Source organism: Cryphonectria parasitica (genome assembly GCF_011745365.1).
Source record: "Cryphonectria parasitica EP155 unplaced genomic scaffold M406scaffold_9, whole genome shotgun sequence".
NCBI classification, from domain to species: domain Eukaryota; kingdom Fungi; phylum Ascomycota; class Sordariomycetes; order Diaporthales; family Cryphonectriaceae; genus Cryphonectria; species Cryphonectria parasitica.
The window spans coordinates 1,461,640-1,484,703 of record NW_024468917.1 but is presented as its reverse complement, the minus strand read 5'-3'; the positions used below and the strand labels follow the sequence as shown (position 1 = coordinate 1,484,703).

Below are 23,064 nucleotides of genomic sequence, written 5' to 3'. Positions count from 1 at the left end.
CGTCGGCGGCGAAATCGGCCGGGGTTTGGCGTTGAGACCCCACATATTCCCGTAGCAAGGGAGAGGAGGAGCAAAGGAGGGGTATAGGGGTATCATAAAGTCAAGGAGCTTAACGCACTTACCCGCTCGATGTGTTCTCCAAGAGCGTGATCTGTCCAGGACTTTGGCTGTCCAAATAAAGACTGTCATCCAAACAAGTACATGCACCCCGAGGCAACAATGTCGTCCCAACCTGTGCCTATTGCGATCATAGGAGGCGGCATCTTCGTGAAGGAGCAACACTTGGTTCGTCACTCATGGCTGTGTCCCATTCGTTTGCGTAGTTGATATTCACTGACGTCGCCCTTAGCCCGCCGTCCTCGCCACCTCCCTCCTCCACCTCAAGATCATCTACTCCCGAAGCCTCGCCTCAGCCAAAGAGACGCACAAGCTCCTGCCCCTCGGCCACAGTCCGGTTGAGGTGTACTCAGAGGACTCTGAGCCCGGCAGGACCTTCGCAGATGTTCTGGCGCGGAAAGACATACTTGGCGTAATTATCGCACTCCCTATCGCAAGCCAGCCTTCATATGTGGAGGCGGCGTTAAAGGCCGGCAAGCATGTTCTGTCCGAGAAGCCGGTGGGGCCCGATGTCGAAGGCGCAAAGAAGCTTGTGCAGGCGTACCGGGCCGTCGTAAAGGAGCAGGGCGTCTCGGCGCCGATGTGGAGTATCGCAGAGCAGTTTAGGTTCCTGCCCAAATTCGTGTGGGCAGCGGAGCAGGCAAGAGGGCTGGGCAAAGTGATCGGCTTCCACTTTAAGGTGTTTCAGCTCTGTAAAGAGGGTAAGTGTAGATAACTAAGTCTCCGGCCAGGGGGCGAGGGCTTGCTAACGTGAGACGTGGTGACAAGATAACAAGTACTTCCAGACCGCTTGGAGGAAGAACCCCACACATAGCTACGGCTTCCTGCTTGACGGTGGCGTGCACAGCACTGCCGCCATTCGCATGTTCTTGGGTGACGAAAAGCCTGCGAGCGTGGTTGGCTACAGTTTTCTTGCGCAGAAACACCTTGCACCGGTCGATACGTTGGGAGCAATCATCAAGACCAAATCAGGCGCTGTTGGCTCCTTCAGCTGCAGCTGGGGAACGACGATACCCCGGCAAGCCGAGTACCAGGTGGCCTGTGAGAATGGCAGCGTAACAATCGACGGCGACAAGGGCTGGGTAGTATACAAGGATGGACGGAAGGAGGAGAAGGACTTTCCGTTCACGGTTGGGGCTGGCGTCAGGGAGGAGGTGCATGCCTGGGGGCTTGCTATGGCCGGAGGCAAGGAGGACCCGCTGCTCACGCCAGAGGTCACCCTAGGCGACTTAGAGTTGCTGGAGCAGATGTTGAAGAGCGCCGACGAGGACGGCGCGGCGAAGACGTTGCAGCTTCAGTAAGCCCGCCTCATGAGCTACATTCCGTCGATATGTGGACTCCATATCGTGAAGTGCCCAGTACTTTCCGAGCGACTCGATGTCTTGAGCTTTTAAATTCGAAACCTGAAGGGAAAGTCTATAGCTTGCTCGGACCCGCCTCTGTAGAAATGCGCTCCAGACCCTTCCTCATTGTCTCGTTCATCCCGTTGACATTGGGCCTGCTGGTCGAGCGATCGACGAGGACCTGTACAAATTCTCCCACGGCCCGAACCTTGTCGAACCCCTTCTCGAACACGGCAATCTCGTACGTGACGGACGATTTGCCCAGCTTGTTTACCCTCATGGCAAGCTCAGCCACAGCCGGAAAAGAGAGGGACTCGAAGTAGTCGGTGTGAGAATGTACTAGGGAGGGCGTGCATCTGTCTCAATAACAAGGCTGATTGATACAAACGCGGGTCAGACGCCGGAGTATTGTGGTCTCACTCACCGACCATGCCAAACTGCTCTCCATCTGTGGGGCGCAGCCCGCAGTGCTGGATTAGATATGTGTTGACAACGGCATCGAACAGCTGTATATAAATCGTGTTGTTCATATGCGCATACCTGCAGCACCTGCACGTTAGACGCGGCACTTGATGCCTCCCGGAGAGCGGCACTTACTGGTCATTGTCTGACCACCTTGTCCGGTAGTCTAGGATGAAGGGATAGTCCTTCCGCTGGCGGGTCTTGAGCTGTTCGTACTTGGCCATCTGTGAAAAAGAGTGATCTATTTTTGGATGGGTCCAAGAGAAAACGAGATAGAAAAGGGGCCTATATCCGTGTCGCCTGTGATGGGGAATTTCGGCAAGATCCGCGTCGAAGATCAAGTGCCGGCGAAGAGGTTCTTTTTCTTTTTGCCCCCGTGGATCCTGGTCCAGACAGTCGGGTCCTTCGCCAGGGCAGGCCGGGCGTTCGTTCTGTGTGTCACTGTGTGTTTCTCCTAACGAGCCCTCACGGGATACACTGGGAATAGGCCGGGGATTGTGTTTGGGCGGCTCGCGATGATGGATGCGACTCGTGTCAAGAGGGGCCTGGCAGGGCTGAGGACGTCTCGTGGGTCTTGTTCGTCGTGGGTAGGGGGGACTGGGAACTTGACTCAGCTTCCCGCTTCCTATCCAGATGATGAATGAGCTTTCCCCGGATTCTAGATCCAGATCTCTGTGGCACCAAATCTGCCCGAGACGGTTGTACCTGGGGGAGCGGTTCTCTCAGGCAGATAGATGCCAGATGTTCCCGAGGCCAATTCCGTGCCGAGGCGATATGCTCCTTGGCAATTGGTGATGTTCCCCCAGAGCCTGGCCTAGCCTAGTGCCGCCGCCCCACTACAGCAGCAGTCGAGTAATACCCTGTAAGCCAATCAGTACCGCTGTTACCACCCCGACAGCTGGGCCTAACCAGCATTACAACCGCCTGGAGCTCACTCTCTGGACTGTCCACTCACGTTCTGCCCGCACAAACCTGCAGCGCCTTAGGTAATCACCCAGGTCAAAATTCAACGACTTTCTTCAGTGACTTGAATAATTCCAACCTTGCCTCTCTTCCTCGCCTTTTCAGAGACCTGAGGAGTCGCCTCTCTTGAAATCGCAAGGAGCAATTTCGGGAATCCCTCACCAGGTGCTCTCGGGCGCTCTTCTATCGACGCTGGCGCGGATTCACATTTCTGCGCTGTTCACCCGGCGTGTGAGCCGCGCCATGACCACCACCACCAGCAGCAGACGAATGAGCCTCGTTGCGATTCCTTCTTCTCCCTCACTTTCCGTTCATCCTTCTGGGAAGACGGCCGACGAGAAAGTGGCGTTTGAGAGAACCCAGGGGTGCGTGCTCGACAGCAAGCTCCCTGATCAACAAGCACCAGAGCAAGCAAACAAACGACCCAAGAAGGAAGAGCCTTCTCTGCCCAAAGTTATGACAACGCCTGCCGACCCGTGGCCCAGGCCATACTACTTGGAGGACGGCCTTCGGAGGGTGGCTCCGTACCATTTTACCTACACCACCTGGTGCAAAGAACGCTGGCGAGGGAGGCAGCTTATCGATATTTTCGACTCCGAGTTCCGGGACCGCCCACTCGAGTACTACCGGCGTGCCATGGAAGGTGGGGAAGTGGCAGTGAACGGCAAGACCGTGGGCCCCCACTACGTGCTGAAGAATGGAGACTGCATCACTCATACACTTCACCGACACGAACCTCCGGTCACGGCTGACCCCATTGGCATCCTGCATGAAGACAACGACATGATTGTCCTCAATAAACCCTCGGGCGTACCCGTCCACCCCTCAGGCCGCTACAACTACAACTCAGTGACGGAGATCATGAAATCGGAGCGGGGCCCCTCCTGGCTCGCCTACCCGTGCAACCGTCTCGACAGGCTCACCAGCGGCATCATGTTCATCGCCAAGAACCCCAAGGCGGCTGTAAAGCTGGGCAGCCAGATCGCTGACCGGACTGTGCGGAAGGAGTACATTGCCCGTGTGAAGGGCAGGTTTCCAGACGGAGAGGTGGTGTGCAACCAGCCAATTCTGGCAATCTCGCCTAAACTTGGCCTGAATCGCGTCAGGGCCAACGGAAAACACGCCCGCACTGTCTTCCAACGCTTAGCATATTACCCGCCCCGCGAGAAGGAAGACGAGCCCACCGCCAAGGGCGAGGCAGACTTGTCTGCAGGGACCCCAAGTGGGGACGGGCGCGCGTGGCAGCAAAAGGAGGGGTACTCCATCGTCCGGTGCATGCCGGTTACGGGGCGCACGCATCAATTGCGTGTCCACCTCCAATTCCTGGGCCACCCTATCCAGAACGACCCAATTTACGCCAACCAGAAGGTTTGGGGATTTGATCTCGGCTGTAACGACGCCGACGCCAGCCTCAACAGCGACGAGGATATCATCAGCCGGCTTTCTCGAATGGGAAAGGAGGATGTGGCCTCAGCCGTTGCATATTATGACGAGATGGTGAATGATTACGAGAAGCGTCGGGCCGAGAAGATGTCTGGGCAGATTTGTGACATATGTCAGACTCCACTGTACACCGATCCGGGCACTCATGAACTGTCGCTGTGGCTGCACAGTCTGAGATACGAAGATAAGGATGGCGCCTGGAGGTATGTGAGCCCCCTGCCCACGTGGGCTCTTCCTCCCGAAGGTTTCAGCGGACCGACAGAGGTTGGGGATATGGGGGCCCTGGTGGAAGCAGCTGTCAAGGACGTCAGTCCCGAGGACGAGGAGGCAGAGCAGTGATCGACGTGGGGTGTTGCGACATCTCCATCCACCGATCAGACATTCGTGATGCTACATAGGATCGACTGCGTGGGAACCGAGCCGTATTCGCAGCAGCGTATTCGCACGCATCCAGCGCGCAGGCGGCAGGCAGCGCTTCGTCGGCGCATATACTAAGCTCGCTTGCGTTGAGCTAGACAGAGATATCACAAAAGAGGGAAGGAAGAAGGTTTGTTGAACCGATCGTCGATCTAACGCTGTTTGCGTTCTGATGCCCACAGCGCCCGTCACAATCGACCAAGAAACAGACGATCCCCTCGTGCATTCATCCTTGGCAATGCTAGAAACCGGGTCTGCAACCCTAGCCTATGACGGGCTATTCTAGTACGGGAAGAGGGTGGCCGGAGCTTCGATACAGACCCATCTTCAAAACAGAATCTTGTCATTTAGCAAAGCTAAGGGTCGCCCGCCTCCACAGACTCATTTCATCACGGTACCTTGCTCACAATTGCTGTGGCGATCACTGGGCCAATATCGAAATGACCAACTCGAGATCGCCGTTCGTCAGCAGCCACTGCGGAGCATCTGAGACCAACAAAGGCCAAGGCTCCTGAATATAACTCAATCCTCTCGTCCTTTGGCTCTTTTTTTTTTTTTTACCTTAAGAAAAAAACCTCATTTGCTCCATGGATTGCTTCAGCCCCTTTGTGTGCACAGTACGACCTGGCGCAACCACGAGGCAGGCTTTCTAACCCTGACCAGCTGCTTACGCAGGCCTAATAGTCACAAGGTTAAGCCTTACGTGACCTTGACACATCGCTTGCAAATGTCATGTTTCACTATCCGAGCGAAATCCAACCCCTCGGATCCCGTGCACCAGTTCGCTGGGCAGGGGCTGGTGCAGAGAGAGCCGATCGGCTCGATATAGCTTGCAAAATTGACGGTCCTAGGAAAAAACAGCTTGTTTTGACGACCCGACTAGGCCATCTCACCAATCAAACCTGCCGGCTAATCACAATGCAGCCCCACCACCGTGTTGTCCCGGCCCGGTTTGGTGTGGTCGCCAAGCGACAGGAGGGGCTTAGCAATTGTTTTTGTAGAGGGAGAAAAGGGGGGGGGAGAAGATAAAATCAAACGGGCGTTGTATTTCAGTCGACGACCATGATCGAGCGAGATGATTTCGTTACCTCTTGGTTGCTTTATTTTTCCCGCGCTCGAGGACTAAAGAAACGATCCATCCGTCACGGGGTCAGCAAAGAGGAAAGAGAAAAGGATCTCGAGGTTCTGTTCCAACAGGTCTTTCATGCCACTAATCTAGCGTGCTGGACGGATGGTTGAGCAATGACCCTGGGTTGAAATTCGTGGCGGAGTGCCGCTGTAAGATTTTATTTCATGCCTTCGTCACCGCCATCGGATGCACTACCTTGGCGTCTCTAAAAAGAAACCTTTTTTTGTTTTTTTGTTTTTTGGGCTAGCCGCCTCAGGAGGGCGACACCAAGCCAAAGCAGGGTGGCAAGAAGACGAGTATCGCAAGATTGTCCGAGATGGATTTCGTCGGCTGATAGTCAGTCATTTGCCTACAGAACGAGACAAAAGGGAGGGGAGGGGAAAGAAGGAGGTGAGAAGGTAAAAACAGGCGTTGCATCTTTTTTGGGGCGCATGGAGGGGCGGTGGAATATCTGACGATCAAATAACGCAACCATCATGCTGTTGCGCGCGGCTTCGGTCATGTGGCCTGCGTCTAACAAGCCTCTCCCCTCTCGTCTATTGCTGATATTACCGGTTACCACGTCGCCGCGCCACGAGGTACATCCGCCAAGCTTCAGGTGTATATGGGGTAAGCCTTTCCAGAATCGATGTGTCCTGGCTCAATGCGATGGTCCTAGATACACTTAGCGCTTTGTGCCAGGTCAAAACCCACTTCAATAGGCAATTTTGGATTGGAGACTTGGACAAGACAAGGCAACAACTGGGACCGATTGCCCTGTTTTGTCCATGGTTTGCTGTTCTACTGACTGCTATGTACAGCATGGTATGTACAGCATACCCGCAGGCCCAATTATTCCCGACCAGAGAGACAGCTCGTACCCGTTCTGGCGTACACTTGCGCGTCTTCTCTTCTTCCCTTCCTCTCTCTTTTGGCTTTCGAGACGAATTTTATCTTTTAGAGAGGGTCAAATGACCGGGTCAATACCAAGTCGAAATCAAGGCAGTGTCCTGCAGTCGCACGTCAATGTGGGTAACTCATACATCCGAGACACATGAAAAGCTGGCAGGATCGCAGAAAACGCTGCAGGGGCTGCATATGCCGTTGCGACGAGAACGGGGATACGGATACGTTGGCTGATCAAAGGTTGATCAAAGTACAAAGTAAGGCTTGTCGATGGCTCTCTTATTTTTCCTTTTTTTTTTTTTTTCCCTTTTTTCCCCCGCTTCATACTCTGATATCGCGGATCCGCGATGCGTGTGTGGCACACACGCCACGCCAAAACACATACACACCAGACCCCAAGAGAAAAGAGAAAGAGTCTGCGTCCTGCTCTGACGTCTTCAATAACCCCCCCCCCCCGTTCCGAGGGAAGCGAAAAAAGGTTTCTCTTGACCAGGGTGTGCTTTCAACGGGACTTACCCTATCCGTCCCTGGAGAGAGGATCCGCAGGTACATGTCGAAGACGGCAAGGTAGACCCCAGGCTCGTCTTGCTGGTCTGAACCTTAAAATTTGGGGCTTTTTTGCCTTGCTGATGATACCACAAACTTCGCAATTTACAAGTAGGTCCTGTCGCAGCCGCACTGGGTATCCCAGCGCCCTCTGGTGGGCCTTGGCTCTCGCTACCCTCCTGCTGTCGTCTGGGATTCGTCGCTTCTTGCAGGGCCAAAAGAGGGAGAGAAAGAGGGCGAGAGGGGAATGAAAAGAGAGGGAGAGGCAGACACACCTACAACCATGCCCGCTGTCGGGGTAGAAAATACATAATATACTCTCCACCATCGAGTGCACCGCTGTTCCGCGCGCGCCCCCCCCCCCCTAAGGACATCTTTTTTTTCTTCCTCCCTCCCTTCATCTGTGGCCAGATTCAGCCCCAGCAACAAGAGGGTCCTGCCAACACGTCCCACCTCTCGCGAGCAAATCCGCCCTATCGTGGAGTAGAGAAGGAAGAGGGGAGCAAAGGGAAGGGGAAAAAGGAAAAACCACACAGAGCCTAGGTGTCTCGGCGACCCCAGTACGAAGTAGTGTGTGAGAAAGATCGAGAGAAATCAATCGCCCACAGTACCACTACTATGTAAGTCAAAAGTCATCCGCCCACCTTCCCGTGCATGCGGGCTTCTGAAAGTCTGGGCCCTCAGTGGCCCTTTGCCGGATACTATAGTAGTCTCAAGCACAGGGATCATTTGGGCCGCTGGGATCTTGGTTGCTCGTGCCTGCCGCTGCGAACACACTCCCTCTCCCTCAATACCTCACCCAGCCTGTATAAATAAGACTAGCCACCCCAGAAATGGAGACAGTGTGGATCTTTGGGAGGATACTCTCACAGTACACACTCAGCTGATATCAAGTGTATCCAGCAACGTTCTTCTCTTTTGGTTGCGCGACAATTCCCTCCTACACCTTCATCGTTACCATAAACCCTCTCCTCAAGCCTCAAGGTACAAGACAGCCACCAGTACATTCATCGTCAACCACCATGACTTACGCGACAACTTCTCACGTTCGGACAACAGCACCAATTCCCGCGCCTATTGATACCAACATCGATATGGACAGAGACTCGCCGCGAACCTCGTCCACGTCCTCGGGTGAGCACAAGTCCACCAAGAGGAAGGGTAAGGATCCATTTTTCTTGTTCTCCTTCCCCCCCCCCCCTCCTCCTGAAAAAAAAAACCCCCCCGAGAGGAAAGACAAGCAATGCGGAACGGCTGAATATTGTGACTGACTCGACCTTCCTTTTTTTCTTCCACATGACACAGGAACACGAAGTGTCTCTACTCTCACGCCTTCTCAGCTCGCACGAAAGAGGGCCAACGACCGTGAGGCCCAGCGCGCCATCAGGGCCAGGACCAAGGAGCACATCGAGAAACTTGAGACCGAGGTGGCCCGCCTGAGGAGTATTGCGGACCGCGACCAGGAGTACCAGCGCCTCATCCGCAGGATCCAAGCTCTTGAGGATGAGAACAAGGCGTTGAGATCGGGCGTGCCTGTCGCGCCTTCTGAGCCCTACGGTGGTAAGCAATGAGTCCCAAGAGAGATACCAGCCTTCCCGCCCCGTTGCGCACCACTATCACAGTCACATTCACTCGAAGTGTCGATCCCACCACCCCTACACGCCTTCTCCAACCTTCTTTCTCCTCTCGAGCCCCCCTTCTAGCGCCGACAGGATCAGACCATCAGACCACTAACTGGGAATACAGTTTACGATGATGCGCACTCCTCACTGCACAGCAGCCCGGTCGTTGGCCGCTCCAGCGCCTATGGACATGGCATCCGTGCCACCTCGGACCCATACAGCAGCTACCCTCATATGCCAACGCCTGCGCCAGAGGCCTGGGACAGCACGATTCCTGTCACCGTGCCTACTTCTGTGTCGAGCCCTGCGTCGTGCGCCCCTGAGGAGTACGGCAGGTTCATGACTACGGCGGCTGTCTCAGCTCCTCTAATCGACTCTATCGCCGCGCCAACCAGCGTCCCATATCATAGCGGCAGCCAGGTGGAGTTTGAGGCGGGTGTCGACTCAGGTAAGCACAGACTCTCAGCAGCAGCAGCCCTATACTGCGCCACCACCCTCCTCTTTTCACACGAGTCTTCGATGTCTTAAATTAACATGAGTCGTGAACAACAGCAACAGAGCATAGCTTCCAGTCTCGACCAACATCAGGCCACCAGCACGGTCCAGGGTCCCAGCAGTACTCGATGCATCAAAGCGCGCAGCAACCATGGAACCAAGCAGCATACTCGACAATGTATGGGGTTTCGCAAGCACCGTATCCCAACCTGCCGTGATCTGCGCAAGACAACTCTATCAATCCCTGGATGAATCTCGGCAACAAACCAGAAAACACGAAAGAAAAAAGAAAAAAAAGAAAAAAAAGACCGAACGATTCGGGGAGAGATGCATCTGGGAAGCTTGCTATACAGAGTCTCGTGCGATGCGCCGCAGCAGATACTGAGAAATGCTACCGCGGCACATACTATCCGTGTCTGCAGCACCTGCGGGGTGATGATACATGCTGCTCCCCCCCCTTGTCGGTATCAGGGGTGAGCGATTCAGCCGGCGATGTCAGGCTTGGCGAACCTTATCTGGTCTCCAGCCACTGGAAACACCCTGTCCGGCCTGCCTTTACTTCCAAGCTTGACTACGAGATAACAAGCAGAGTTTATTTCATTGGGATTACGACGTCATCTTTCACGCGCCCGAACCCCAGGATCCGACCGACTCGACAGCTTAAGAAGAAAAGAAAAGAAAAAAACCCCCAGCCCTGTCTCAAACGCACCGCGCGGGCAAGCTTCCCTCCCCCACACTCCCCTCCTCGTCTTGCGGCTGGCAAGCTACCCCTCGTGACCGGCAAGCTCTCGCGCCACGGCAGCACCTCCTACTCTGACCGGGTTTCATCCCCGACAAGTCTTGTCGAGTCAGAAGCGTCGTGTTGGCAACTGTCATGTCACCCCCCTCCCCCCGGGGGCCTGCATGGAAGCCTGCATGGAAGCACATTCGAAGATGATCTCTACCATAGGCCGCCACACCATGTAGAGTCCTGAGTCGCCCTTCATGGTCTTCGACAACAGCCAAAGACGACAGATGCGCGGCCCGGGTCCAGTTCAAGGGGAGATGTCCCAGCAGCATACCCTCACGCCGGGTAGCTTGTGTTGTTGACAAGGTGTGGCCTCTCTTACTGTCGACACGGTCTTCTCTCTTCCTCTAGCCACGCGATCTTATTCTCTTCACATCTCATCACCCATAACAAACACGTACATGTATAGATCATGAATGGACAAGCAAACCCATACACACACACAGGCACACACACACACCTCTCCCACACACGCAAAGGAGTATACGACTATGAGGATAGGAAAGCATGAGGTACTTGACCACCACCCCCTTTTGAACATGAATGGAAGGCGTAGTAGGAAAATTGGTAGGTACACTTGGACGGAAAGGGGAGATAGATACCCATGCATCATACCTCAAGGATGAGGTGAAGTTTTTTTTTTGTTTTTTTTTTTTTTTGAATTTTTATATATTCTATCATTCTCTGGAGAAGGGAGTATGGAGGTGGGATGGATTGGATGGATACATTTCCAGGGACCATGGACGAATGGCGTTTCTTTCTTCTTTCCCTTCCTTTCTCTGGTGCGGTACGTTATAGACTGGCTATGTGAAAAATTGATCCAAAAAATTCTCACTGAACACGTACACATCACTCGGTCTGTTCCACACCTCCATCAAAAAAAACCCCTATGGTGACATGTACTATGTAGAAGCTGCTGTCTCACCGATGGTGGCGGTGCAACGAAGACGGATGCAGAATGGGCTTGCCATACCACAGCTGCCACACCACGCGTAACTCCGTCGGCTCAAACGAACCTGCTGCGCCCTCTCTCTGTGTGTGTCTCTTTGTGGCTTCTACTCTCTGTCGCAACTCACCCACACAAATTCTCTCTCTGCGTGTCTCCTTTCGCTCCCCTTGCGTCCAGAAACGCCCAAGATCCAAGATGCTGACCGACAAGTCTTGGCACGTCGAACTAAGAGCCCATGACACACAGTAGCCACCCACACCCACCAGCTTACACAAATTCTTCCAAACACATATGAGGGCGCACACACACACACACACACACACACGGCTCTTCTGAATCACCAAACCAGCCCATCCCCAGGCGGGGGAGTAAAAGGAAACAGGAACAAAATGATGGGGGTGGACCGGTGAGGGTTCGGTCTTCGTTCACTTCAGCCTCTTCACCTTGGCGGAGAGATATAGAGAGAGAGGCCTGAGGAGAGCAGGTGAGGAGGGAGCGCTACGCCACGCGTGTCCGGATCCGGGATGACAGATCATATCAAAGGAATGAGACATGATCACCGCATCACGCTCTTGCAACGTTGGCGCTTCACACTAAAAAAAGAAAGATACACCATAGTATACGACGATCGCGATCAATGCCATATTATTGCCGTGGCAGCCGCAGTATTGAAGGAAGGGGGGAAAAAAAAAAAAAAAAAAAAAGGAAAAAAAAAGAAGAGAAGGGGAAAAATATACATCCAGCAGGTGGGGTGGGAGGGGCGGATGTTGCCTGCCAGTCTAGGTCCATTTCCATTTCGTGCCAGTGCCCACCAGCCTGCCTGCCCGGCCGCCCCGGTACGGCGAGGAAATTTGGGGTGGGGGAGGAGAGGAACCCGGAAGGAGCCAAAAGAGAAATAGGGCATCGTCATTTAGGCATCATTATGATTTTTCATTTTTCTTGAACCTCTTTCCCTTCCATTTTCGCGCGTCGGGTATCGATACCTTGCATTGGTAGTGAGCTGGGCCTAAGATCTAGCCTGTCCCTCTTAGCGCCATCGGAGGGATAAGAAAATAAAGGGCAAGAAGAAGGGGCCCTGCGGGAAGGATGCAGTAGTTTGGGCCCGGCGTCGTCCCAAGGCAGTGGCGCGCAACATAGACCCCGAACAGGCGGTGGGAAGATGGTTAAATCCTTTTCAATTGGGCCCTTTTCCCCCACCCACCCACCCTTCTTCTCTGCTGGAGCCCAAAAAAGAGAGGGAAACAATTGAACAGGGGTTGGTTGGGCTTGGGCCACCGAGACCCCACAAGGGGTCCTTGGGTCAAAACAGCAGTTGTTGTTGTTGTTGTCGTTGAGGAAGGGGAGATCAAAGAGGACCGAAACTGATATCCCAAATTGCTAGAGGAGGCCTAACAGAATGTTGTCTCTCTCTATTGGTTGTCCCTTTTCCGACACATGGTACAAAAGGCTTCGGAATTCCTCTCCGAAGTGGCAAATTCGACCGAGCCATGTGCGGATGTTGTCTCCTCACGATGATCATTCCCGCAAGTGTCTCGGCAGTGCGGCCGGGGGGGGGGGCCGCCGTGGCATATACGTACGGACAGGATGAAAGCTTCTGTCAGCTTTTTTTTTGGGCGAGTGCGACTCCCGAGCCGCTCGGGTCTGCCTCCGTAAATATGTTAAACTCTAACTTTGCGTCATTGCAAACGTTAGACCCTGACGTGTGCGTGGTGCTGGTATGTATGGCAGGTTGGCTTTGTCTTCTGAATATCGCTGTCTTCGGTGTGGCCGGCTTAGGGGCCATATACAAACACGAGAAACCAAAACAGAGAGCAATAAAGGTATTATACATAACACACCGCTAAGCCCGGAATGCGACTTGTCCTGTCAGGTAGAAGATCCGTCATAGCGCCATCATAGTAGTATTATGGCACGAGCGGCCAAGAGAAAAGGGAGAGGGGTGAGGGGGAAACAGGTGGCCTCGTTTTCTTTTCATCTGGTCGAGACGAGTTGTTGTTGTCCTCGTCTCGAGCACAGCTGCACAGGGGTCGCGATGGCGAAGATCAGGGTCTGCCTGACCTCCCCCCGCCGGGCGCTCCAAAGGGAAGAAAGAAGAACAAAGGCATAGACACGCCATCGCAGCATCCGAAAACCACGTTTAGAGCGTGTGTTAGGGACGTGCGTTGCATGTGATCCCAGACGGGCGCTCGGATCCGCTTATAGTACATAAGTAAAAGCTTCGTAGACACATGGGCAAGTGCTTCGACCTCTCTCTGTGTGTGTGTGAGAGAGAGAGAGACACCAAGGACCCCTCTTCTCTTCAGAAGGGGGGTCCTGTGACAGACAGGGCTGGGAGGATCTGCAACATGCGGTGGGGAGATGGCCTAGCATTCTGAGCTCTCTGAATGGCTCTCACATCTTTCCGAAAACATGCAGGCAGATGCAGAGTGACGACGGGGCTTCAGGCAGCCCAGGGCTTCGGCGGCCAAGGTAAACTTCGTACACTGTGTGTCGCCCCTAGTGCTCGTCTCCTCCTCCCCCCTCGGCATTTGGCCGATGACTGGGAGCAGGCCCCCTTCCACCCTCTAGGAGCAAGTCTGCAGATTTAGGTGTTCGAGATGGCGTGAAATTATCAAGCTAAGGTCAGGACGGACCCTGATCCAATCGATCAGATGGTAGCATTCTTCTAGAAGAACGCACCGAAGGGATCTAGATGATTTAGTGCGAGATGTGGTGTCTCTCCGTCGTTTGCGCAAAGACCGATGTCTCCGACCGAGGGAGGTCTCACGAACAGGATGGTGTGGGCGTTCATCTGCATAATCTTGTAGCGACGCCGCAATCACCAAGGCTGACAAGTTCGGGAAGGCTGACCATCTTTTTATTTGGTGTGTGTGTGTGTGTCTCTCACGAAAGAAAAAATTTCGAGCCCAGCGGGATGTGGGTAACCTTGCCGACTGGCTCGGATTGGGGGGGAGGGGGGCAGGTACGTCCCGCACTTGCGCATACAGTACGCGGTACATACTATGTATCATCGTGGTATCTGTCATTTGCGGGTCTCACCACCGCCACAGCCGCCAAATCGCTCCCCCCTCCCCCCCGTCTTGTCTAGCACTGGCGTTCCCACCCAGCAACCAAACCCCGAACGTCAAACCGTGCCAATTTCGAGAAGTGTGTACTTGTATGTGTGTGTAAGACCCACAGCGCCCCTTTCCACCTTCTCGCAACGCCTTGCCTTATTCTGTTTGCGGGGGTTTTGGCGGTGCAAATTCGGAGCTGTGGCAAGCCCCATCCGATCTTTTGCTCATCTCCAGCTTCGGATCCGCACCTGGGCCCCTGGTCACTAGGTATACCTGTCTATACTTAGTACATATTAGTACAGGATTATTACTACGATAGTACTAATATTACATACTACTCACTGTCAATGGCAAATTTTCAGCTTTTGCGGCTCACCTAGGCTCTGGATCCCTATTGGGAGAGGCTCCGGACACCGCGAGATTCTCTCCTGTTCTGGCTGGTTTGGCTGGCTCGCCTGCTTGGCTTGAGTTTAGATCGAAGCTGAAAATTTGCTGAAGATGTTGATGCTTGCGACCCTGATTGATGCCAAGATTTTCCATCTGGTTAGGGTCGCGCTGGGTCCTGAAGTTTAACAAGGGGCAGGCCTAACCTCGCAGCATGCATACCATAGCAGTAAGTAGTCCCGATTCCTTACTCCCTGCTGTGATCTGAGAGCAGGTTAACCCCCCTGTTGTGCCCAGCGTCAGGAGGTTCCCCTGCCTGTGGGCTCCGGGCTGAGATGGAAGCTCGCATGAGAGCCTGAGGTCAAGTTTTGGGGCTGCTTTGTGTGTTTGCCTGGGGGGACTGGAGATGCGAGTGTGCCTGCCCCATCCGTGCGGTCTGAGCATTCCTCCACGCTTCAGCGCTCCGTGTTGGCGTATGTTTGTTGTCGTTCATGCGCAATGCGTTGTCATCTCCCTGCCTTGGGTAACATAGTTCGGCCTGATTTGCCTGCCCGTTCGTTTTGGCCTCGTGAAATACGTGAGGAAAGTGCCTGCCGCGCCTGATAAGGTTTGGCTTTACCCTTGTCCGCACCGATCTTGACGTAACGCCCGCGTTGCAGGTCCTCGCACCGTAGTGTCACGGGCTTTGGTTGTCTTCACGAATGCTTCTCTCAATCTCAATCATGTGATGGCTGTCTCAGGGCCGCTGCTCCTCGTTGCACCCCATGTATAGTACTTCCGTACGTCCTATGTAGACTCCGGATGACCGGCTCGGATCAGATCCTTGGGGGGGGAGAAACCATCCCATATGCAGCCCTGGTGTCAGGATACGAATAATCACACCATTACCGCCTTGGATGAAGATCGCAGCTTGTCAATAGACTTCTTCTAGTGCTTCGATGACACCTTCCAGACGTATTTTAACCTTGGCTCATGTGATCATGCAGCAAGCTGGCGAACCCGCATTCAAGTATCCAGTGAACCTTATGTTGGAGTTTCTAGAAAACTTCCATGACTCGTCGATTGGGGTTCCAAGCGTGCAGTCGTTCAAGGATACGGCGGCTCTCTATAGACTCTATCATGTTGATTTGATATATCAGAATTTTCTGGTCGAGGGGACAGCGCGTGCAGGTTTCGAGATGCTGGACACCGCCTCGGGATCAGCACCAAGATAGGCTATACTCTGGTCGCGAAGACGGTGTGTTGCATTTTAGCGTGCACTCTATGACTGGATATCAGATTGTGACCAGCCCTTGACCAATGCAAAGCGACTCAGTGCATGGCCGAGCACATTCGTGTCGGATGAAGAGGGTGTGATCAGGTTGTCATCGGGTCCCAGCAGATACGCAATAGTGAGTTAGGCAAAACCAGGATCTGAAGAGGATGCGACCATTTCTCGGCAGGGTCCAATATGCAGGATGTTTCTAGCTCATTTGCAACACCGGGCTCGAGACGCGTCGCTAAGCTCGGGTAGGGTCAATATCCTTTTCTGCGATTAACTCGACTTTCCACAAGCTCGTCTATCTCCAGACACTCTCATACTCTAGGACTTGAGAACAGAGTGTCGTGCCGGTTGACTACATGCTAACGGGGTCGGGGTCGGGGGCGGGGGACCCCCCCCCCCCCCGAACGGGGGGCTTTGTGTTTACTGATTGAATAGTAGATGGACTAAGATGAGAGTCTTCTAGATTCTGATACTGAGGGTCTCTGTGTAAAATTCCTTGAATGGAAAAAATGATCCCACAAAATACAGACGAGTAAGCACGATATCGAGCATAAGAAGCAGCCCAGGCCGAAAAACAACAGCTTTCTGTCTTCACGAAAAGGTGAGCCATCGAGGCTCTTGGCCACGATGTGAAAGACCAAACTAATGACCTCTGGTAGTGAATCCTAAGGAAAAACAGCTTATATGAGAGATTAGATGGCCCATACATTGTTCGAAGACTGTCTAGCCAGTATGCGACTGCCTTCCACGGTAGTAACGTTGCTTTGCTCCTGTAGATTTTGCATTTTCCAAAATAGAAAAGGGCAGACGTCGAGCATCTTCAGTCTTGGTCCTAGCGGATATAATGCCGATGCTCCTCGCCCGAGATCTGTGGAAAAGGTCAGGACTGTTGCTCAGCATCGCGCTCAGCGTCAAATCTTGATTCTGGTCGTTGGATATTCTCGTGGTCATGGTTTCGGGGGCTACTGGCACACAATGGCATTATCACTGTCTCAACAAAGGGTAGACCACCCACAAAACACTGTATGTATCGTCCTTGGAGGCTGGCGCGTCCTCGTCCTATCGGTAAGTATAGTCCAAGAAGAGAAAATCGAGAATCGGAAGGTATCTTGCCATATCATCTTGTCAACCCTATATCCTCTCTTAATCAGTTGCTGGAGAAGGCTGCGCCAGTGAACACTTCTTTGTCGAAAGCACGGACTACCTGCTTGATTCGAAGCCTTCGTGATCGCGTCGTTTCCAGTTGCCAGGTGGCGTGGACAGAATTCTGGAACGGGTAGGCCCCTTCTAAGCGAAAATATGTCACACAGCGGTGCACACACAACCCCTACGGGATCCAAGACTGCAGACGTTATTAACGGCTGACTGAGAGCATCGCGAAATCCTCTTGGACGTTGAGGAGATGTCGTTGAACTGCTTACTAAGTTCTATCAGTAGTTACGGCCGAGACTCGCTTCCTTCTGTTCCTCGTTTTGTTCCCGAGATTAGCTGGCAATAAGGATCGGAATTACGTGCAGGATGCACATCACACTACATGACGCGGGTCACAAAGCATGAGCTTCGATCGTACCTGACATCTACGTCTTAACATGGACGCCACTGCTGCGCAGGCTACTACTACTGTGCCATTTACCGCGTCCCACGCCCACCACCCCATGTCGGACGAATCGGAAAGATTCAGCGCGGACTGCCGCCCAGGGCAGTTCTGTCCTCGAGGCGTCTCAGTTGTCCCGTCCTTGAGGAGCCCCGGGAACCTGGTTCGTGGCAAAAAGGGGTACGGTAGACATAGCGATTCACCAGCCGCCTGGGCGGAACAAGTCGAGCAAGATCGTCGGCTACCGCGTCAGAATGGTGGCGAGGCCTGTGTGGCTTGCCATCGCTGCTGTAGCCTATGCAGCAAGCTGGGCTACATGTTCTGAAGCTCCCTCTGAGAGCAAGCTAGTACCAAAGTATGACGAGAACTGGCGCAAGGCTGCATTCTGCGCATGGGAGTGAAACAACTTCACCTATGAGCCATAGTTGAATCTACTAGCGGGTGATGCCTTTCTGCTGGGAAGCACTTCTTTTCTTCTTATCTCTCTCACCACCCCTCTTACTCTCTTCCACTGTGGTCTGCCTAAGCCCGTTTGTACTCGTCAGCGGGTATGGATCTCCACTGCATCGCCACACTTTTTGCAGCATGAACAAACATGGGTCAGATAAAGACGTGCGTGGTGCATTCAACCGACTGTCAGCTCCAAATGACAGACATAATTAGCCAAGTACCATACTTATAATTGACAATTTCCTCCATTCGCGCTTGGCCACTTGGGCAACACTGTCGACGTAAGCCTTCACACTCGCAGGGCTGTCAACCAGCAGCTTCGGAAACCAAGAGTGGCCGGCATTAGAGACATTTTCATTATTATCCCCGGTTACCAGGGTAATGCGTTTCCAGAGATAAGGGGCGACTTCGATTTAGCGTGGGTGTACAAATATGTGGGCGTTCACTCGACTCGGCAACGTCAGGGCTGGAAGGCACTGGAGTCACTGCAGGCAACGCTGGGTAACACACAAATGTTTGATGTACTGCACACCAATTCTTCCTGTGTTCGTCACAAATGGTATCATTTAATATTTTATTGCTTCTTTTATGTCAGCGTCTATGTTCTGTATGTACAGATCTGCACACAGCTCGCATCCTAGCCCTGGACTGAGGCCACTCCTCGCAGCGCCAGTGTTGTAGGGCGCAGTTTGGCCAGGTTACACTGGTTTAGTGTAGCAGATGTCCATCACAACTCTTACCTTCGCCTAGCTAAAATTACACCAAGGAGGCACGCCGAAGTCTTAAAGGCGAACGGAGCCTGGTCTCAAGCCCTGCTCCGAGGCTGGCGTTTCGGCCGAACCGCTATTAACTCGGGGACTGCCTGGCTTGTTTTCGTCCGGCTTGCGAGTTCTTTGTTGATGATCTGAACGCCGTCAATGAACATCCCAGTAGCCTTCTTTACCTCCTCCAGCCGCCTCGCCTCCTCGCGGTATGCAACGATCTGCTGCATCCGTTCTTCTGACATGCGCCACTCCTTGGGAAACTTGGGCTTGGCCTTGATCTTGTGGTGTCTCAAGTCCAAGGGAACATCTGCGAAATCATCCGTGGGGTCCTGCAAGTAGAAGCCACGTTAGTGAGGGTGGTTCCTTCTGGTGCCACATCGAGGCTTCAGGCATGTGTATCCCTGACCTTTGCATCCGCGACCAGCTTCTCCACCGTCTCAGCCAGATAGCGCTTGTTCTGAGCCTGGTGCTCAAACGACTCGCAGCTCATCTTGATAGTCTGCTTCTCTGGATTGTACCGCGGGCCGGCGAGCTTTTTCATCTTTTCTTGCTGGATGTCGGTGAGACCGAAATCCGCGGGGCTGAACTCGACGACCACCTTCTTCTCGGCTGGATGATATTCGCCCATATAGGATGTGTACCGGAATCGAAGGGGTTCATTCATCGTCGGGGGCTCGAAAGGCTTCGCAAACTCTAGAGAACCAATACATTAGCCACGAAGCCGTCCGTGATAGACAAATCTACCCATACGAAACAACGGGTTCATGCTCACTTGCTAACAGGGGCATCTCCCAGATGGCTATGCGTGCATATGCTCTCTGTTCGCGGTGCTCCTCCAACTTGGCATGCGCAATGTCGGTCATGTCGTTCTCTCTGAACTCGTCATTGTCATCATTGGTGATGAGGTCGTTGTCCGGTTCGTCCTCGTCCCAGAACGCATCCTTATTAGGCTTAACGATCGTCCTTAAAGGTCGCGTTATTTCCTGATATGTATCGGTCACCTTGGCCAGACCCGCGTCATCGATGGTAGCAAGGTCGGCTTGGAGGGCGTCCAGCACACCGAACTCGTCCTCTTCGGCCAACAGAGACCTTGTGATCTGGCTTGGGCGCATGTTGCGGTACTTGAGGTCCTCGGCCTGATCCTCCTCCTCCCAATGGTCGAACACGCTGGGCTTTGCCGGGCCATCGTCCGACGTCTTCGCCTCTTTGAAGGAGCCACCCCCCACCGATTTCCACGCGACAAAGACTCGGGGGCCGACATTGTAGGCAGGTCTCTGGTTCCTACAGCTGCGACACGCCAGCCGCAGGGATCTGGCGGCTGATGCCATCTTCGAAGATTGAGGGCGTGGTGATCAATTCATGGGAGGGCATTGGCCTGCTTTCCGAACCGCAGAAGTCAACTTTGAACGAAGCTCTTTTAAGTGGGTCCACCACTGACAAGTATGTTCTTGTCCAAGCCCCTGCCTCAGATTCTCTAATCAGCGGCCAACCAGCGTCGGATCTCGGACCGTTCCTTGATCCGCGTGAGCCAATCAGTCTGCATTAATCAATAGCCTTACCGTTTGGTCCGTGCTCACTTACACGATAGCCTGCGACCGATCATCAGTGAAAGTAAATAATGTTGCCATTCATCAAAGCTGATAAGGTCCTTGAAGTTGGTCGAATAGTTATCTTGTAAATTAGATTAGACGAGGATTGTGGTCGGGCAAGGTGACGAGGCCATCACTGGCGGTCGTTGTGCTGGAGTCGAGGAGTCGAAATGACACCCTGGTCAGAGACTTAATTTCTACATCGGCCTTAGCGTGACTTCTAAATTCATCCTTACAATTCCACAACCAAAGACCTGACCGAAGTGGTGGCCATTCTCTTATCCTGTCCTGCCAGCTCACGCCCGGACTATTTGACGAAATAAGACGAGAGTAGCCAAACATTGCTAGGTCCGACTTCGCTTGATGATATAGACCATCATATTTCAGCTCGCTCTCTCCACCCTCCACCCTCTTTCATCAGGATCTTGAGATTCATCTTCATGAGTCTTTTCTCGAGGATAACCAGCGTTTAATACTGTTACATCCTCCTCCTCATCTGCTCTTTCGCCAAAACTATTCAGTAGCTCATACAGAAGCTCTTTACCAGCATTGGTATCGAGATCAATGCCAAGTTTCGCAAGACCTAGTCCAGCAAATCCTCAGCCGTCCACTGCCTGACGATGTGTTGATTTCCCCCACAACAAACCAGCCCACCCTATCAACCACATCATGGATCGAGTCGAAGACGGCCGCGTGGCCCTAGTCACTGGAGGCGCCACTGTGGTCTTCAAGGAGCTCATCGACGAGACTCTCGCTGCCGACTTTTTAAACGCTCTCCAACGCAGCGGCTTCTCCACTCTCCTTCTACAGTGTGGCACCTATCATGGTGAAGTGTTGCAAAAGCTAGTCAATACAAAGCATGAGAACCTCACAATTAACGCTTTTGACTTCGATTCGAACCTCAAGGAGCAGATGAAGAAGTGCCGTGGCGAGGCCAATGTTCAGCCTGCTGGTATTGTCATCAGCCATGCAGGTAAATTCGACCTTGTTTCTTCTGACTCTGGCGCTTCTACTTGTCACCAATTTTGGACCTTTACCTTGTTTTGGTACCGGAGGTCGCTGACTGTAGCTTACTAGGTACGGGCACCATTGCCGATTGCGCGGAGGTCCAGGTCGCCCAGATCATTGTCGCCAACCCCAATCTCATGGACAACCACCAGGCCGAGTTCGCCAAGGCCATGGCCCGGAATCACGCCACCATTATCCAGGGACACCTTGGGTAAGCCTTTGCCCGAAGCTGTTGTAGCAAAAGTCCTGGTCTCCGGGGCCCCATATTTGACTTCAGCGGATGACTGACCTTTTTTCCCAGCTCCCTGGCTCAGGCAATCCCTGAGGCCCTTGAGGCTATCAAGACTACGGGGCTGGACCTGCTCGACTCATACAGGGAGCCAGCCTTTCCAGTCCGTGAGGATGATCGCCTGACCTTTCTTGACCAGGTGATTGCTGTCGATCTGTAAAGGGCTGCAGCAAACTGAAATACTTTTCTCTGCATTACTACGTGGAACCCGAGGAGTTGTTTTATTCTTCCTCGGTCGGCCGGATAGATACTCAAGGTGTTTAGGGAATAAAATTTCGTAGGAATCATGACAAATGAGAAGGACTGAGGGATGGCATTACAATCTTTAACTCACTCTCCTTCTTTCTGCTGCATAATATGTATGCTAATATCGTTCGTCTACCTGCGAGGCTTGATTGACTGGTCGCCTGCCTTGACTCAAGAATTATCAGTGTAGTATGAGTATTATTGTGTGGGTGAGCACCTGAAACTTTCGACGCACTCATTTCTTTTTCCTTTTTGAAGCTGGCAACAGGTTCGCATGCGTGAGGACTATTGTGAGTAGACCGACAATGCCTGAATACCGGTATAGTCCATTATTCAGTGGCATGTTTGATAACAGGACAAGCACATTATGAGCCCATAGCACATTTGATGCAAACTTCTGACGAGATGATTAGACAGCCACACTCTCTGAGGCCGTTCCTCATTCAGCCATGCGCATAGGCTGACCACAGGCCCTCATCAAATGAACAAGAGGATACTTACATGTATCCAATAGATAATTCATAATAGCCTACTACAACGTCATCACCTTTTCATGCTCAAGTGTATCCCTGAAAGTCAGGTGTGTAAGGATCTAGCAGCATCTGCTGCACGTACTGAATCGGACCAGCTCAAACATGCACTGGCCGACCAGCTGAGAAGGCTGTTATCAGCAGAAGGATACCAAAAATACTTACTTAGGCAGTTAGATGATTCAGAGGCACAATCTTAGGGAAATTATATGCTTTACTGAGGACATGATAAAGTGTGGTTGTGAAGCTTGTTTGCATCCATCCTGAGGTCACTCAACAAGTGATAGATGGACATTTCATTCCATGTGCCGTGTGAATGCAACGACCCAATTCATTGGCTACATGCTAATAGATTCAAATAGTGTGTAGATTATAGTCGAAACCTTTACCATTCTTATGAACACTATGCTAATTAGAGATCATAAACATACTCAAGTAGCTACTCAAACATCCCTCCCATGAGGGCAATTCACCTCCAGGATCTTGATGAATTCACTTTTCAAAACCATCATCAAGACAGTACTTCATATATCACAAGAGATGGATGCTTTGATAATGATAGTCTATCGTATCTTTCACAAAGACACAATTACTATTTATTGCAGCAGCAAATAACTGCAACAACATAATTCTCCTTCGCAAACTCCAGCATCAACCAAGCTACAAACACATTACGCAACTCTGCAAACTCTACCATTAAACAAATTACAAACAAATCACACAACCTTCTTT

At 52.6% G+C, this 23,064-nt stretch overlaps 6 protein-coding genes across 6 annotated transcripts; 5 read left to right on the top strand and 1 right to left on the bottom strand.

The window, feature by feature from the left end:
• Positions 1–219: 219 nt before the first annotated feature.
• M406DRAFT_296264 (NAD(P)-binding protein) lies at positions 220–1,596 on the top strand (the record flags this gene model as incomplete). The annotated part of the gene is made up of 3 exons (XM_040919238.1): positions 220–285; positions 350–818; positions 886–1,596. The coding sequence occupies 3 exons, from the start codon at positions 220–222 to the stop codon at positions 1,416–1,418; spliced, it is 1,068 nt and encodes a 355-aa protein (XP_040771803.1). The 3' UTR covers positions 1,419–1,596.
• Positions 1,597–3,341: 1,745 nt separating this feature from the next.
• Positions 3,342–4,667, top strand: M406DRAFT_63957 (uncharacterized protein; the record flags this gene model as incomplete). The annotated part of the gene is made up of 1 exon (XM_040924861.1): positions 3,342–4,667. One exon carries the CDS (start codon positions 3,342–3,344, stop codon positions 4,665–4,667), a length of 1,326 nt encoding a protein of 441 aa, XP_040771802.1.
• A 3,660-nt stretch (positions 4,668–8,327) lies between these two features.
• M406DRAFT_334441 (uncharacterized protein) lies at positions 8,328–9,640 on the top strand (the record flags this gene model as incomplete). Its single annotated transcript, XM_040920940.1, has 4 exons — positions 8,328–8,466; positions 8,611–8,865; positions 9,052–9,375; positions 9,486–9,640. 4 exons carry the CDS (start codon positions 8,328–8,330, stop codon positions 9,638–9,640), a joined length of 873 nt encoding a protein of 290 aa, XP_040771801.1.
• A 5,685-nt stretch (positions 9,641–15,325) lies between these two features.
• M406DRAFT_334440 (uncharacterized protein) lies at positions 15,326–16,550 on the top strand (the record flags this gene model as incomplete). Its single annotated transcript, XM_040920939.1, has 6 exons — positions 15,326–15,364; positions 15,530–15,552; positions 15,738–15,835; positions 15,877–15,989; positions 16,391–16,463; positions 16,522–16,550. The coding sequence occupies 6 exons, from the start codon at positions 15,326–15,328 to the stop codon at positions 16,548–16,550; spliced, it is 375 nt and encodes a 124-aa protein (XP_040771800.1).
• Positions 16,551–18,711: 2,161 nt separating this feature from the next.
• On the bottom strand, positions 18,712–19,782 carry M406DRAFT_267226 (uncharacterized protein; the record flags this gene model as incomplete). Its single annotated transcript, XM_040917864.1, has 3 exons — positions 18,712–18,999; positions 19,077–19,363; positions 19,443–19,782. 3 exons carry the CDS (start codon positions 19,780–19,782, stop codon positions 18,712–18,714), a joined length of 915 nt encoding a protein of 304 aa, XP_040771799.1.
• Positions 19,783–20,515: 733 nt separating this feature from the next.
• On the top strand, positions 20,516–22,032 carry M406DRAFT_103503 (family 1 glycosyltransferase). The gene is made up of 3 exons (XM_040915069.1): positions 20,516–21,232; positions 21,337–21,478; positions 21,569–22,032. Exons 1-3 carry the CDS (start codon positions 20,929–20,931, stop codon positions 21,714–21,716), a joined length of 594 nt encoding a protein of 197 aa, XP_040771798.1. The 5' UTR covers positions 20,516–20,928; the 3' UTR covers positions 21,717–22,032.
• The last annotated feature ends 1,032 nt before the right edge of the window (positions 22,033–23,064 follow it).

Excerpts from the sequence above, each read along its gene's own strand:
- M406DRAFT_103503 (XM_040915069.1), top strand. The coding sequence starts at position 20,929 with ATGGATCGAGTCGAAGACGGCCGCGTGGCCCTAGTCACTGGAGGCGCC. Across the intron at positions 21,233-21,336 it reads TATTGTCATCAGCCATGCAG|GTACGGGCACCATTGCCGAT; the intron begins GTAAATTCGACC and ends GTAGCTTACTAG. Across the intron at positions 21,479-21,568 it reads ATTATCCAGGGACACCTTGG|CTCCCTGGCTCAGGCAATCC; the intron begins GTAAGCCTTTGC and ends CTTTTTTCCCAG.